At 44.0% G+C, this 13,296-nt stretch overlaps 1 protein-coding gene across 1 annotated transcript; it reads left to right on the top strand.

Moving 5' to 3' along the window:
* Positions 1–352: 352 nt before the first annotated feature.
* LOC308152256 (5'-3' exonuclease PLD3-like) lies at positions 353–11,623 on the top strand (the record flags this gene model as incomplete). Its single annotated transcript, XM_080525184.1, has 7 exons — positions 353–364; positions 628–831; positions 7,231–7,370; positions 7,840–7,891; positions 10,417–10,518; positions 10,830–10,929; positions 11,490–11,623. 7 exons carry the CDS (start codon positions 353–355, stop codon positions 11,621–11,623), a joined length of 744 nt encoding a protein of 247 aa, XP_080381310.1.
* Positions 11,624–13,296: the final 1,673 nt, after the last annotated feature.

Here is a 13,296-nt window from a genome sequence, read left to right as displayed (position 1 = left end):
TTTGTATTTTTCTGAATTAGACTCTGTCCAAAGAGTTTGAGTCCTAAAAACTTTTAGTAAAAGTTCGTGAATGTATTAGTTTTATTAAAAAACTAAGATGAACGGGAAATTCTGTTGTATGATAGTGGTCTAGTCTATTGCAAACTAAAGCTGTTAAGTTAAAGGTGTCACTGATGTAAACGGTTACAGCTCGAAGTGGCGGTGAGGTCTGGAAAAATATTGACAAGGTCTTTAAAAAGTCTTAGAAAGGTATTGAAATTAACCTCAAGATTCCTGTATATACCCTGACAACCCTTATGTGTCTAAAGTAAGTCCCAAAGCCAATGTCCCAAAGCCACTCTGACATGATACTATGACACAGTCGGTTTTATTTTTCGAAAACAAATCTGTCAGCTCAAGTGTGGGAAAATGAAAATGAAGAAGAAGTTGTTCCTCTCACCATTCTAAACATAATACTTGTGGTCGTTTGAGGAAGACATTGTTTTATGTTAGGGTTAGGGCTATCTAGGATTGGTACATACATTTTTAGGACTTTATATAGCCATTGATTCTGAAAAAAATACCTCTAAAGATCAGTGTTGGTTGAAACACTGGGAAACGTATGTCTTCTCTTGTGTCCCTGCTCAGGTGAAGGAGCTGGGAGCCGTGGTGTACAACTGCAGCTGCTTGGCTGAAGACCTGGGGAAGATCTTCGAGGCCTACTGGTATCTGGGCCAGAGTGACGTCATCAGTATCCCCTCCCCCTGGCCCAGCAGCTACTCCACCGCCTACAACAAGGACACGCCCATGCAGCTGCCACTCAACGGCACGGCCTCCAGCGTCTATCTATCCTGAGGGAATGGATCTATCACGAAGCCACGCACCAGAATAGAAATTGTCCAATCATATCACAGCAAAAGTCACAACAGGCAGAAAACTCGGACAAACAACTCGCTAATATCTGATGGTGAAAAGCTTCGAGACTAAATATTCTTGTCATCTTCAAAAAACATGTCTATTACTTGCTGTGGTAAATCAGAAATCAGAAATTTGCCAACTCCCGCCATTGTAAGTCATTGAATGTCATTCAGTCACGGTCGGTCAGTCAGTCAATGCCAGTGAAGCGTTGTTTGTTTGTCCGAGTTTTCAAAGGGGGCGTGGCTTAGCGATAGGTCCATTCTGTGATTTAATATTATGATATTATTAATATAAGTGTATTTACTATAGTATGTCGTTAATATCTGGCCTGTCTGAGAGCGACAGCCTCTGCGACAGCCTCCTGACACTAAGACTCATGACAACAAGACGGGAGTCTATCTGTGGGAGTCCATCGAGGAAGGCCTGAGAGGAAGCCAGAAGCCAGGGTACTAAGTACCTTCTCTTCCAGTTGTTTGTAGTGTTGCTGCTGTCTTCTCTAGTCACTCCGGTCTACTGAGTGCGCTTAGCTACTCCTAGTTCTGTTGGTTCCTTAGCCCTCTTCCCCTCTACAGACTTTTGCCACAATGTGCTTTCTCCCTATCCCTGTTCTTCTGACACTCAGGAGGACACCTAGATGCTACATCCCCCCTCGCAAACCTTCCAATCTCATCTACCCACCTCTTTCTACCAGTGGTGTGCCGTCAGGGCCAGCAAGGCCTTCTCTGCTGGCCTAAACATCATCAGAATATACATTTTATTTTAATATATTTTTTCCACAAATATGTATTAATGATTCCCCATAGTCTATTCTCTTCATTTCATAGCTTTCCTCTTGGTTGCGCTGCTTCCAGTCTCCGATTGAGATTTGGAGGGCTGGCCTTTATGTTAGAGCTTTTATCCAATCAAAATGTGTTGCCAGGGGGCTCCAAAATCTGCCCGCCTGCACAATAAACCGTGCCGCGGATACGACCTGTAACTTAACGTTGATCGAGAAAACCTGTGGCGTTCCTAGTGGAAACCTACGTAGATTTCGAGTTGGTGAGCAATAGCAACAACGGCGCCTGCTGTAAGGCTCAATGATGTCAGCACCCAGCACGTCTTTTGATTGGATACGCACTATTGATACGCACTATTGATATTCACTATTGAGATGCGTAACTATGCCGGTAGATGTGGGATTTTTGAACACCTTTGGGGACACGCGAGTGGATTTACAGCTCAACGAACAAGTGTCACCCTTTCGTTGACTGATCGATAATACTGATCGATTGTGTCCTGTTTTTGGGTAAACAATAACTTTCATTTAGGGGACACGATGAAAGCCAGATTTACATTACCACCTGTCCACAAACAAAGTGTTTACTGGGACGTCAGGCAAAATACAAAACGACCAGATTTTTGCTATTGCTGAAGTGATGGGAGAAGAGATCAAAATGGAGATTAAAAAGGCACCCTTTGTCGCTATTATGGTGGACGAGACGACAGACGTGGGTAATGTAGCGATCTTAAATATGTTAGTTTAACACTCTTCATTGTAAATGCGGATTTATTGATTAAAAATGCTTCGGAAATATTAATATACCTCTGTTGTACTTGTCTGACTATGTTAAGGTGATGCAACGCCCGGTTATACTGTGTTTCTGTCTAGTTTCTAGAGCCATGGCGTCATAACGATGGTATTAAGAGGTAGAATAATTCAGGTAGGAATGTGTCGGACATCACTGAAGGCCTAGGTGTGCAATGCACCGCCCGCCACTGAAAGTTTCTACTGACCATGACTTTATCGCCGCAGGCGGTCTCTGGAATTGCCAGTCGGCGGTCCGGAAAGCTGACGCTATCTCAGCTTATGCATCTCTTATGGCCCTCAATTTCCTTGCTCTCACTGAAACCTGGATCACACCAGAAAACACAGCTACACCGGCAGCCCTCTCTGCCGCCTACTCCTTTTCTCATTCCCCTAGACCAGGGGTCGGCAATAGGCGGCCCGTGGGCCATTGCTGGCCCATCACCAATAATATTTGGCCCAGCAGATTATTTTGAGAATCCACTTTTTTTTTCTTTTACAATATCGGACCGACAGTCCCACATATAGCGCCTATAATGTCCGAATAGAGAATCTACCTCCACCTGAATAATGCTTATTGTACTTTTATCCATGTTGAGAGTGAATGACAGAGGGACAGACAATCAGGCAGTGGGGTGCACCGAAGCGCACTGACGCTGAACCCCTCATAGTGAATCATAAGTAGGTGGACAACGCGTGGTACTGAAATAGCCGACATGCTGTGTGTGGTTTGAAAAAAACAACACCAGCTCAGTAAATCATTCTAATGTAATGTGTACGTATATGTGACTGCAACACACATATGAACAGTAACAAAGCATATTCAGTTTAATTTTCTGAAAAACATTGACAACAAAATCGTCGCAAAACCCCCCCCGCAGAATCCGCTTGATCATGGTGGTGCATATCTATGCTCCTGAAACGACAGAGCAATGTATAGAAAGGGAACATTGTGAGCACGTAAAATGTGATCCTCATAACGGCTTTGCATTGATGAAACGAGGTAGGATGAACGTATAGTTCGCTGTCCATTCCTGTTTCCCTGTTTTCACCGTCAACTTTCGCCTTTAGACCTTTGGAGAGTGACATTATGTTTCTCTTGCTAGCTAGCAGGTTAAATGTTTAGCTAACTTCACCCGGCACGCAAACAACCAATCCAATAATAATGTGACCTTGTCTGGGAGGAGGGGGGATTAATTATCAGAATAAAACAATGTTAAATCATTATTAGAATAAGTTAGGCTGCGCTACATCGTCAGTCCACACATAAAAAATATGGAAAAGGGTGAAACTACGTTTCAACGTTGTTGAGAATCACAACACAAACTCGCTAGTCACGCCAAAATACTGCAACGCAATGGATTGGACTGCTAACTAGTTAACTATAACACTACTTTACATTGTTAGCAGACTCACAAAACAAGCTGTGTTAGTTGACTAGCGATGTGTACATTTTTCGAAAGAAGAAGGGTTAGGGTTAGAAGAAGTCAAAGCATTAGAACGTGTCACATTTTTAACAATCAATTACTTAAATTAGCCTTTGATTATGCTCGGGCCCGCCATCTAGTGGCAACATTTTTTTGGGCCCGAGGCCAAACTTAATTGCCGACCCCTGCCCTAGACCATCTGGTCGAGGGGGAGGCACAGGACTCCTCATCTCGCCCAAGTGGTCACACACTGTCCTTCCCCTGGCACACTTGTCTACATCCTCCTTTGAATTTCATGCTGCTTTTGTCTCCTCCCCGGTCAAACTCCACATTGTCGTCATCTATCGCCCCCCAGGCCAGCTCGGTGACTTCCTAGGCGAGATGGATGGCCTTCTCAGCTCCTTCCCTGATGATGGCACTCCGCTCGTACTATTAGGTGACTTCAATTTCCAATCTGAGAAGCTTCTCTCATCTGGAGTACTTGACCTTCTCCTCTCCTTCGGCCTTACCCTGTCCCCCTCTCCTCCGACTCATAAGGCAGGCAATCAGCTCGACCTTGTCTTCACCAGATCTTCCCACACTTCCAACCTTACCGTTACCCCTCTTCCAGTTTCTGATCACCACTTTATATCCTTCTCCCTTCCCCTCAAAACTTCCTCTTCCCTCTCAGCCTCTAACCACTTAAGACCCTCTCGTCGTAACCTACGTACCCTGTCCCCCATCACCCTCTCTTCTTCTGTCCTATCCTCCCTACCCTCTGTCGAATCCTTCTCCCTTCTATCCACTGATGCGGCATCCTCAACCCTCCTGTCCGCTCTCACCTCATCCTTCAACACCCTCTGTCCACTAACCTTGAAGCCAGCTCGATCCTCTCCTCGAGCTCCCTGGCTCTCTGAAACGCTACATGCTTGTAGACTAGAGCTCAGAGCAGCTGAGAGGAAATGGAGAAAAACTGGCCTTTCTGATGACCTTAACCTCTATCACTCTCTCCTTGCCAACTACGCCTCCTCGGCATCAGCTGCTAAAACATCCTACTATCATTCAAAAATACATTCTTCTGCCTCTAATCCTAGAAAACTGTTCTCCACTTTCTCTTCACTCCTTAATCCACCTCCTCCCCCTCCTCCTTCCTCCCTGTCCGCCGATGACTTTGTCACCTACTTTGAAAAAAAGGTGGACGACATCAGCAGCACCTTTCTCCCCCCACCGCTCCCTCCTCCCACTAACAATGCTAACACTGTTCCCACTAACAATGCTAACACCCCTTCCAAACTCTCCCCTCGACACTCGATCTCTGGATTGTCATCTTTTTCCCCCCTCTCCCCCGATGAGATTCTCACACTTATCACATCAAAGCGGGCAACCACATGCCCTCTTGACCCCATCCCCTCCCCCCTTCTCCAATCCATTTCCGCCGATATCCTTCCTTACCTTACCACCCTAATCAACTCCTCCCTATCCACTGGATCTGTCCCAGCGGCCTTCAAAATAGCCAGAGTCAAGCCTCTCCTCAAGAAACCTACCCTTGACCCATCATCTGTCCACAATTACAGACCCGTATCCCTTCTCTCCTTCCCTTCCAAAACCCTTGAACGTGCGGCATCTAAACAACTGACTGACTATCTCCGGAAGATGGATCACTTAGACCCCCACCAATCCGGCTTCAAGGCTGGGCATTCCACTGAGACTGCGCTCCTTGCTGTCACGGAAGCCCTCCACTCTGCCCAAGCTTCCTCCCTCTCCTCTGTTCTCATTCTCCTTGACCTGTCTGCTGCCTTCGACACAGTCAATCACCAGATCCTTCTCTCCATCCTCTCAGACCTGGGCATCTCTGGCACCGCACACTCCTGGTTTTCTTCCTACCTGGCGGGCCGCTCCTACCAGGTGACCTGGAGAGAATCGCTATCTTCTCCACGAACCCTCTCCACTGGAGTTCCCCAGGGTTCCGTCCTAGGGCCCCTCTTCTCCCTCTACACCAAGTCTCTTGGCTCGGTAATCTCTTCACATGGGCTCTCCTACCACAGCTACGCAGACGACACTCAACTCTTCCTGTCCTTCCCCCCGTCTGATGTACACGTGGCAACCCGTATCTCAGCATGTCTCGCTGACATTTCAACTTGGATGGCTGACCACCATCTCAAGCTCAATCTTAACAAGACCGAGCTCCTCTTCATCCCCGGGAAAGCCTGCCCTCTCCAAGACTTCTCCATCACAGTGGAGAACTCTACTGTAACCCCCTCCCTGACAGCCAAGAACCTTGGAGTGATCCTGGATAACCGACTATCCTGTGCGGAGAACATTGCAGCAACGGCTCGCTCCTGCAGATTCTTCCTCTACAACATCAGAAGGATACGACCATTCCTTACCAGAGAGGCAGCGCAACTCTTGACCCAGGCACTGGTCATCTCCCGCCTGGATTACTGCAATGTACTCCTGGCTGGGCTCCCCGCTTCAGCCATTAGACCTCTGCAGCTCATCCAGAATGCTGCTGCCCGGCTGGTATTCAACCTCCCCAAATACTCGCATGTCACCCCTCTCCTTCGCACCCTGCACTGGCTCCCGATAGCAGCTCGCATCAGATTCAAGACCCTGGTGCTTGCATACCAGGCAGCTAAAGGGACAGCCCCTGCCTACCTGAAGGAAATGGTAACCCCCCAAACCCCTGCCCGCTCACTCCGCTCCTCCACCTCGGCTGGCCGACTGGCCCCACCTCCTCTACACAGCAGTCGGGCTGCCCGATCACGTCTCTTCACAACACTGGCTCCCCGCTGGTGGAATGAGCTCCCCACGGCTGTCAGAACGGCAGAGTCACTACCCATCTTCCGTCGTAGACTGAAGACCCATCTCTTCAGGTTACATCTTAACTGCTCCTCCTGAGACATCTTCTGACCCTCACCACTACGTCTCCTAAAGACACCCGCTTTCCCCTCTACTGTGTCCCTAAGAACTTCTATTGCCCCCCTTGTACTGTTTCTCAGTTTCTCCAGTAATATAAAAAATAAATAAAATAATAATTAGTAGAAGGCGATAATAGGGAGAAGGTTTTTCCTTCTATCAGTGGCCCCGGGCCCGAGCTAGAGTACTCTTCCTGCAACGAATGGTGGACTGCTGATTCACATGCTTAGTATTCAAATGTATTGATTGTAAGTCGCTTTGGAATAAGGCGTCTGCTAAATGCCAAAAATGTAAATGTAAATGTAAATGTAAATGTCTCCCCAACGCTATGTGTGGGGATAGTTCTTGCAAAGAAATGTTGCTGCTGATAATGTCTGTGTCGTGTAGTGTCGTGAACTATCCTTTTAAAACTACCCACATGCTAACAACAATATCCTGCCTCCCCAGAGCTCCCCACCATCCTTCTGTGCCGCGGGGAGGACCGAAGACCTTCAGTCCATCCTGAGTGTCATGGAGGACGCACAGCAGTTTGTCTACATTGCTGTCATGAACTATCTCCCCACCACAGAGTTCTCACACCCCAAACAGTCAGTCAGCCTCCTAGGGAACTTCACTGCCACTTTAAGTTCATTTCAAAAAGGGAAATAATGCCCCAAAATGATCTTGTTGCTCACCGAGAGGCATTCCTCCCAATGCCCATGAACTCATTAACAGCTTCTTTTTGCAGTAAGTAAGTTTGCAGGCCTCAGACTCAGGAATGTTTAGTCTAATAAAGGCAAAATTAATAGATTGATATAAATATAAAAATGTGTGACAAACAATTGCCTAGTAGTATTGTTCAATGATAAGTGTTCCTGGAGGTAAAGTTGAAGTTTTGGAGAGGCAAAGCTGATGGAGAGTATTATTCTAGCTCATTAGTCTTACTCTAGCTCATTGGTCAGATGGCTCTACCTACCAGCATGTCTTGTAAAAAGGCTCCTAGAGCGTTTGTCTGTTATGGAATGAATAAAGCCCCATCTCAGGGCCCTAACCCTGTGGGTCTGGCGCCCTCTGCAGGTACTGGGCCGACATTGACACTCAGCTGAGGCGAGTGGCATATGAAAAGCGTGTGCGCGTGCGTCTGCTGAGGGTCCAGCTGCAGACATCAAATCCATCACCCGGAAACGTGATGTACCATTTGGTTGGAGCGCGTCATCGTAAGCGTCGGTAAGTAACCGCGAGAAACCGCGAGATTTTGAACGACATTTTATAGGACATTTAACGAACAATAATTTGAACACGCAATTGATAAGAAGAAGAAGAAGAAGAAGAAGAATTACAAATACAATGGCAAATGCAGCTCAGGTGAGAATTTCGAAATATTATTAATGAACATGTTATAGTTTTCAGATGTGTATTTATTATTTAGGTTGTTGCATGTGTTACGCGGCTGTTTCGCACGTAGTTTTGTTCATCTGGCTTGGCTAATTGGGTGATCCTATGTGGTTTAGCGTTATCAGATATGAGATTAGATTAAACTTTATTGTCATTGCTGAGTACAAGTACCAACAACAAAATGCAGTTATGCATAACCAGAAGTGCAAATAGTGACAAAACAAAGATAATGATGTACAGCTGGCAGGGCTAAAAAACGCCGCGTTGTCTTCAACCACTTAATGTAATTTAAAAGTTCACAATAGCTACATTCTCAGATGTCTACCGATTACTTATCCCCCTATTTTTATTGCTTGTTTTCTTGTTTTTGAGAGCTGACTTTTTGCAGGCGCCGAGCTGTGGTCCCGAGCAGAGGGATGACTGGCCACCAACGGAGCTGTCCGTGTCTGACCACTGGGGGTTGGACACAACACTGAACACTACACTACACTGGACACTGGACACAACACTGAACACTACACTACACTGGACACTGGACACAACACTGAACACTACACTACACTGGACACTGGACACAACACTGAACACTACACTACACTGGACACTGGACACAACACTGAACACTACACTGGACACAACACTGAACACTACACTACACTGGACACTGGACACAACACTGAACACTACACTGGACACAACACTGAACACTACACTACACTGGACACAACACTGAACACTACTGGACACTGGATACAACACTGAACACTACACTGGACACTGGACACAACACTGAACACTACACTACACTGGACACTGGACACAACACTGAACACTACACTGGACACTGGACAAAACACTGAACACTACACTGGACACTGGACACAACACTGAACACTACACTACACTGGACACAACACTGAACACTACACTGGACACTGGACACAACACCGAACACTACACTACACTGGACACAACACTGAACACTACACTACACTGGACACAACACTGAACACTACACTGGACACTGGACACAACACTGAACACTACACTACACTGGACACTGGACACAACACTGAACACTACACTGGACACTGGACACAACACTGAACACTACACTACACTGGACACTGAACATCTGTCATTACGTGAAGCGCATTGAGTCGCATCTTGTAAGAAATGAGCTATACAAATAAAACTTGAATTGATTTGATCCCTTGTACACTTTTTTGGGCATTTGTGTTGCAACACACCTGTACATTCTGCACTCTACCCTAAGCCCTTATTTTACTCTAGACAGAAGGGTCGTAACACTTGTTATTAATTCCATTTGGTATACCTCAAACTTTCTTGCATTTCTGGTGTTTGCATTTTACATATTCTAAATATATGCTATCTACATGTCGCACTGGATGGGGTTAGTGCTGTTGACTCATCAGAAAGTAAAGACTAATTCACAGAGTGTATGAAGATTCCAGTAAAGGTTTTGTGAAGGAGCCCTAGTGTTGTTGACTCATCAGAAATAGAATGTTTTATTTAGCTCATCAGTGGGCACTCAGCACCATGGACACCTCCAGCCCAGCACCTTGCACCACGGTTCCTGCCCTGCTCCATGGATTACAACGATGATCGCCTGACCCTTGCCTGACTCCACCAAGTCCTTTGCCTGACCCCTCAAACCTGTTTGACCTAATAAAGTCCCACACCTGGGGTCATTGACATTCAGAAATATTGCTCTATTGCTCTATTTAAAAAAAAGTTTAAATTATTTTTAATGAAAAAGTATTAGAACGGATGATACTGAAATATATGTATTAATTAATTGGATTATATAATGTAAGCATAATTGTTAAGTATAAACAGGGGTAGGACAGGCTTCTTCCTACTCCTTTTCGAACAATTGATAGGACTGTACTCTACATATTAGTTATTTGTTATTTATTATTTTTATTTTTAAATCATGTTCGAAATAAAGATTCATTCATTCATTCATATGCATTATATGACTGTAACTTGTGTATGACTGTAACTAAGATGTTTTGGTAAACAGCTAAAATAACACAAATTCTGTCTGTGACCAAATCCATTGCTGGAAATGTGTTCATGGTTTCCACCGTAGTTTCCACCGTAGTAAGGCGATTCATGGTTTCCACCGTAGTTTCCACCGTAGTAAGGCGATGACGTAGCCTATGCAAATATGCAGGCGCGGTATGATGACGTATGGTCCATCACGTTTCCGGGTGATGGATTTGATGTCTGCAGCTGGATATACTTGGCTGGGCCAGCACACAGCCTATCATGCTGCCCTTCCTGCGCTCCCTGGCCTCGGTCCAGGAACCCAAGAGAAGGCTGGACATCCAGGTGGTGAGTAGGCCTAGACTTAAGAGTTGCTTTCTTATTTTGTCACTTTACTGTACGTTAGTTTTTAGACATAATCCTCATGTTGATGATTCATCGACATTGTTTTGTTTATGTTGTTAATAAGCTACGTCCAGAAAGGATGGAGGTGTTTGGGTGTTGAACAGTGTCTTCTTTAGGTTGTAAGCAGATATGTATGTGTTGGTTACTTGGTTGAGAGTATGACACGTTTAGGCACAATATGGGCAAGTCATTGGGCACAGGATGTCACATTTAAAAAGCGCTTATGGTACCATTTCTGCTTCTCTATTTTCCAGAAAATCTTCGTTGTGCCAGCCAATCCCAAGCAAAAGGAAATACCCTTCGCCAGAGTTAACCACAACAAGTACATGGTGACAGACAAGGTTGCCTACATAGGTAATACACCTCTCTCCTAGACTCAACAGTAGTGAGATATATCAACATTAGTCCTTAAGTCATCCTTAGGAAGCATTGTGAATCATTGTTTGACCACTGATTCACTCTCTCAAAAACAGGGTTAAGGTCAATTTGAATTTGTGAAGTGATTTGAGTTCACAATTCCAATATTTTGAAAAAAAAAAAGAAAAAAATCCAATTTATTGAGAGGTCACTGAAAATGAATGCCCTTTTAGCAATCATTGATTTAAAAAACAAATAAATAAATGTACTTCCTGAATCAACTGCATTGAAATTCAACTGTCCCCAACCCTATCTGAAATAAAAACCTGTTTGCTCAGATATCATTTGAAGCATCACCCATTGTATCTCTAGGCATAGCTGTTGAGGGTATTTTATGTGTCGACTTTACACAAATAGGACATTTTCATTTCATTTTTCATTTTACGCAGATTCTTTATTGAAATCCAGTGTAACAGATCCCATCTATCAGCTCTAAGGCATCTTGTTTCCTTGTGTTCTCAAGGTACCTCTAACTGTTCTGGTCTTGTGTTCTCAAGGTACCTCTAACTGGTCTGGGGACTACTTTGTGACCACTGCCGGGTCGGGGCTGGTGGTGAACCAAACTGTGTCCCAATCGCTTGGTGGCACGTTCCAGTCACAGCTGCAGGCTAAGGATAAATGCTTAGGATAAATGCTGGTTTTTTTATTTATTTTTTGCCATCTATCACTTATCACTTATCAATGATCAAAAACTATCAACTAGTTTCTAGAATACGATAGATGTATGGTTTAAGGGTACATTTTCACAGTAGCTTTGGGAACTCTAAATCCCAGTCAATCTCAGGGAGAAATGTATAGTATCTGTAGCGTTTTTTGATTGATGTTTCTTGGCATGCTGGTTTCTTCTTTTTAAAGGTGCAATTCTTAATTGGTTTTTCAGCCACATTTCTGGCAGCTTCTAGTTTGGGTATTATACAGTGGGGTGGGCACCCCTAGTCAAAATGCCTTTTACAATGAATATCTAAGTGAAAAGAAGCAAACCTAACCTCTAAATGGTACAAAGTTAAACATGACACATTTCATCACATTTTAAAGTAAGATACATTTTTATCTTTTATCTTACAGTTTCAAAATAATAAAACAAGGAAAAAGGCCTTGTGCAAAGGTTTGGGAACCCTGTCAGCTAGTAGTTTGTAACTCCTCCTCGGGCAACTATAACAGCTTGCAAACACTTCCTGTAGCCTAGTAAGAGTCTTTCAATTCTTGTTTTTGGAATTCTTCCTGGCAGAACACCTCTTGCTCAGAAATAATATCTTCGGCCTTCTTGCATGCACGGCATGTTTGAGATTTCTCCACAGATTTTCAATAATATATACGGATACTTTAGAAGGCATGGAGTTACTTCAGAATATATAGTTCAACCCTAGAATTATATTCAGCTGACTCATTGAAGCCGAGTAAATCACCTTGGAGTAAAACGTTTTTTATTATAATAAAAAAGAAACCTTGCTTTAAAATTGGCAGAAAGGTGTCATGTTTAACTTTGTAGCATTTAGTGTTCAGGTTTGCTTTCAATCACTTGGAGATTAATTGTAACAGACATTTAAACCAGGAGTGCCCAAATCTTTGCACCCCACTGTTTGGCAGGGGAAGGGTTAGTTAACTTTTGATTTCGGATGCTATTAAGGTAAGACAGTTGTACTACGCTCATTAGACATTTATAAGTAATATTCTGCCTAAACATTTAAATGAAAAACAAAACAAAACCCAGGTTGTGCCTTTAATGCTTCATTTGTGTTTCTTGCTTTCCAATGCAGGCTGGCTAATATGGGCTTTTAATTCATTTTAAATCTTCCCTTTTAAAACAAGTGGATGTTTCCCATAGGAATACATCATGGTTGAATTTACATCCTTGAATAATAATTGAGAAAGTCCAGAAATTCCCTTTAATTTCCACCATGTGGAGTGTGTCTAAAATATAAGAACTGTAATTAATTAGGGAGAATCTATTCAAATGAATTTGATTTGTAGACCCATGAACCGAGCGGGGGGCGTGGTTATGTCAGAAATTGGTTGCCAAAGAAAATGACGCGTCATAATCCACTGGCGAAATTGGCTTATTATGACACATTAGAATTAGAATCATATTTCTGTTCTATTGTAGCCTACAGCATGCTGTGTTGTTCTTCTTTGAGATCACTCTGTTGCAGACGAAGATCAGTTAGAGAGATAGAAAATATACTACTACTGTGTCATTACATATCTACTACAAGAGAGAGCATAATTTCTATGCCCCCTACTTTACAAACCAAGAAGACACAGATGCCTTAGAGGAGGTGGCCTATCATGGATACCACTCCCGTG

The sequence above is a fragment of the Nansenia antarctica genome (genome assembly GCF_963989245.1).
Source record: "Nansenia antarctica genome assembly, chromosome: 1".
Lineage (NCBI taxonomy): Eukaryota > Metazoa > Chordata > Actinopteri > Argentiniformes > Microstomatidae > Nansenia > Nansenia antarctica.
The sequence above is the reverse complement of the archived record's forward strand: the minus strand, read 5'-3'. Positions and strand labels throughout refer to the sequence as shown.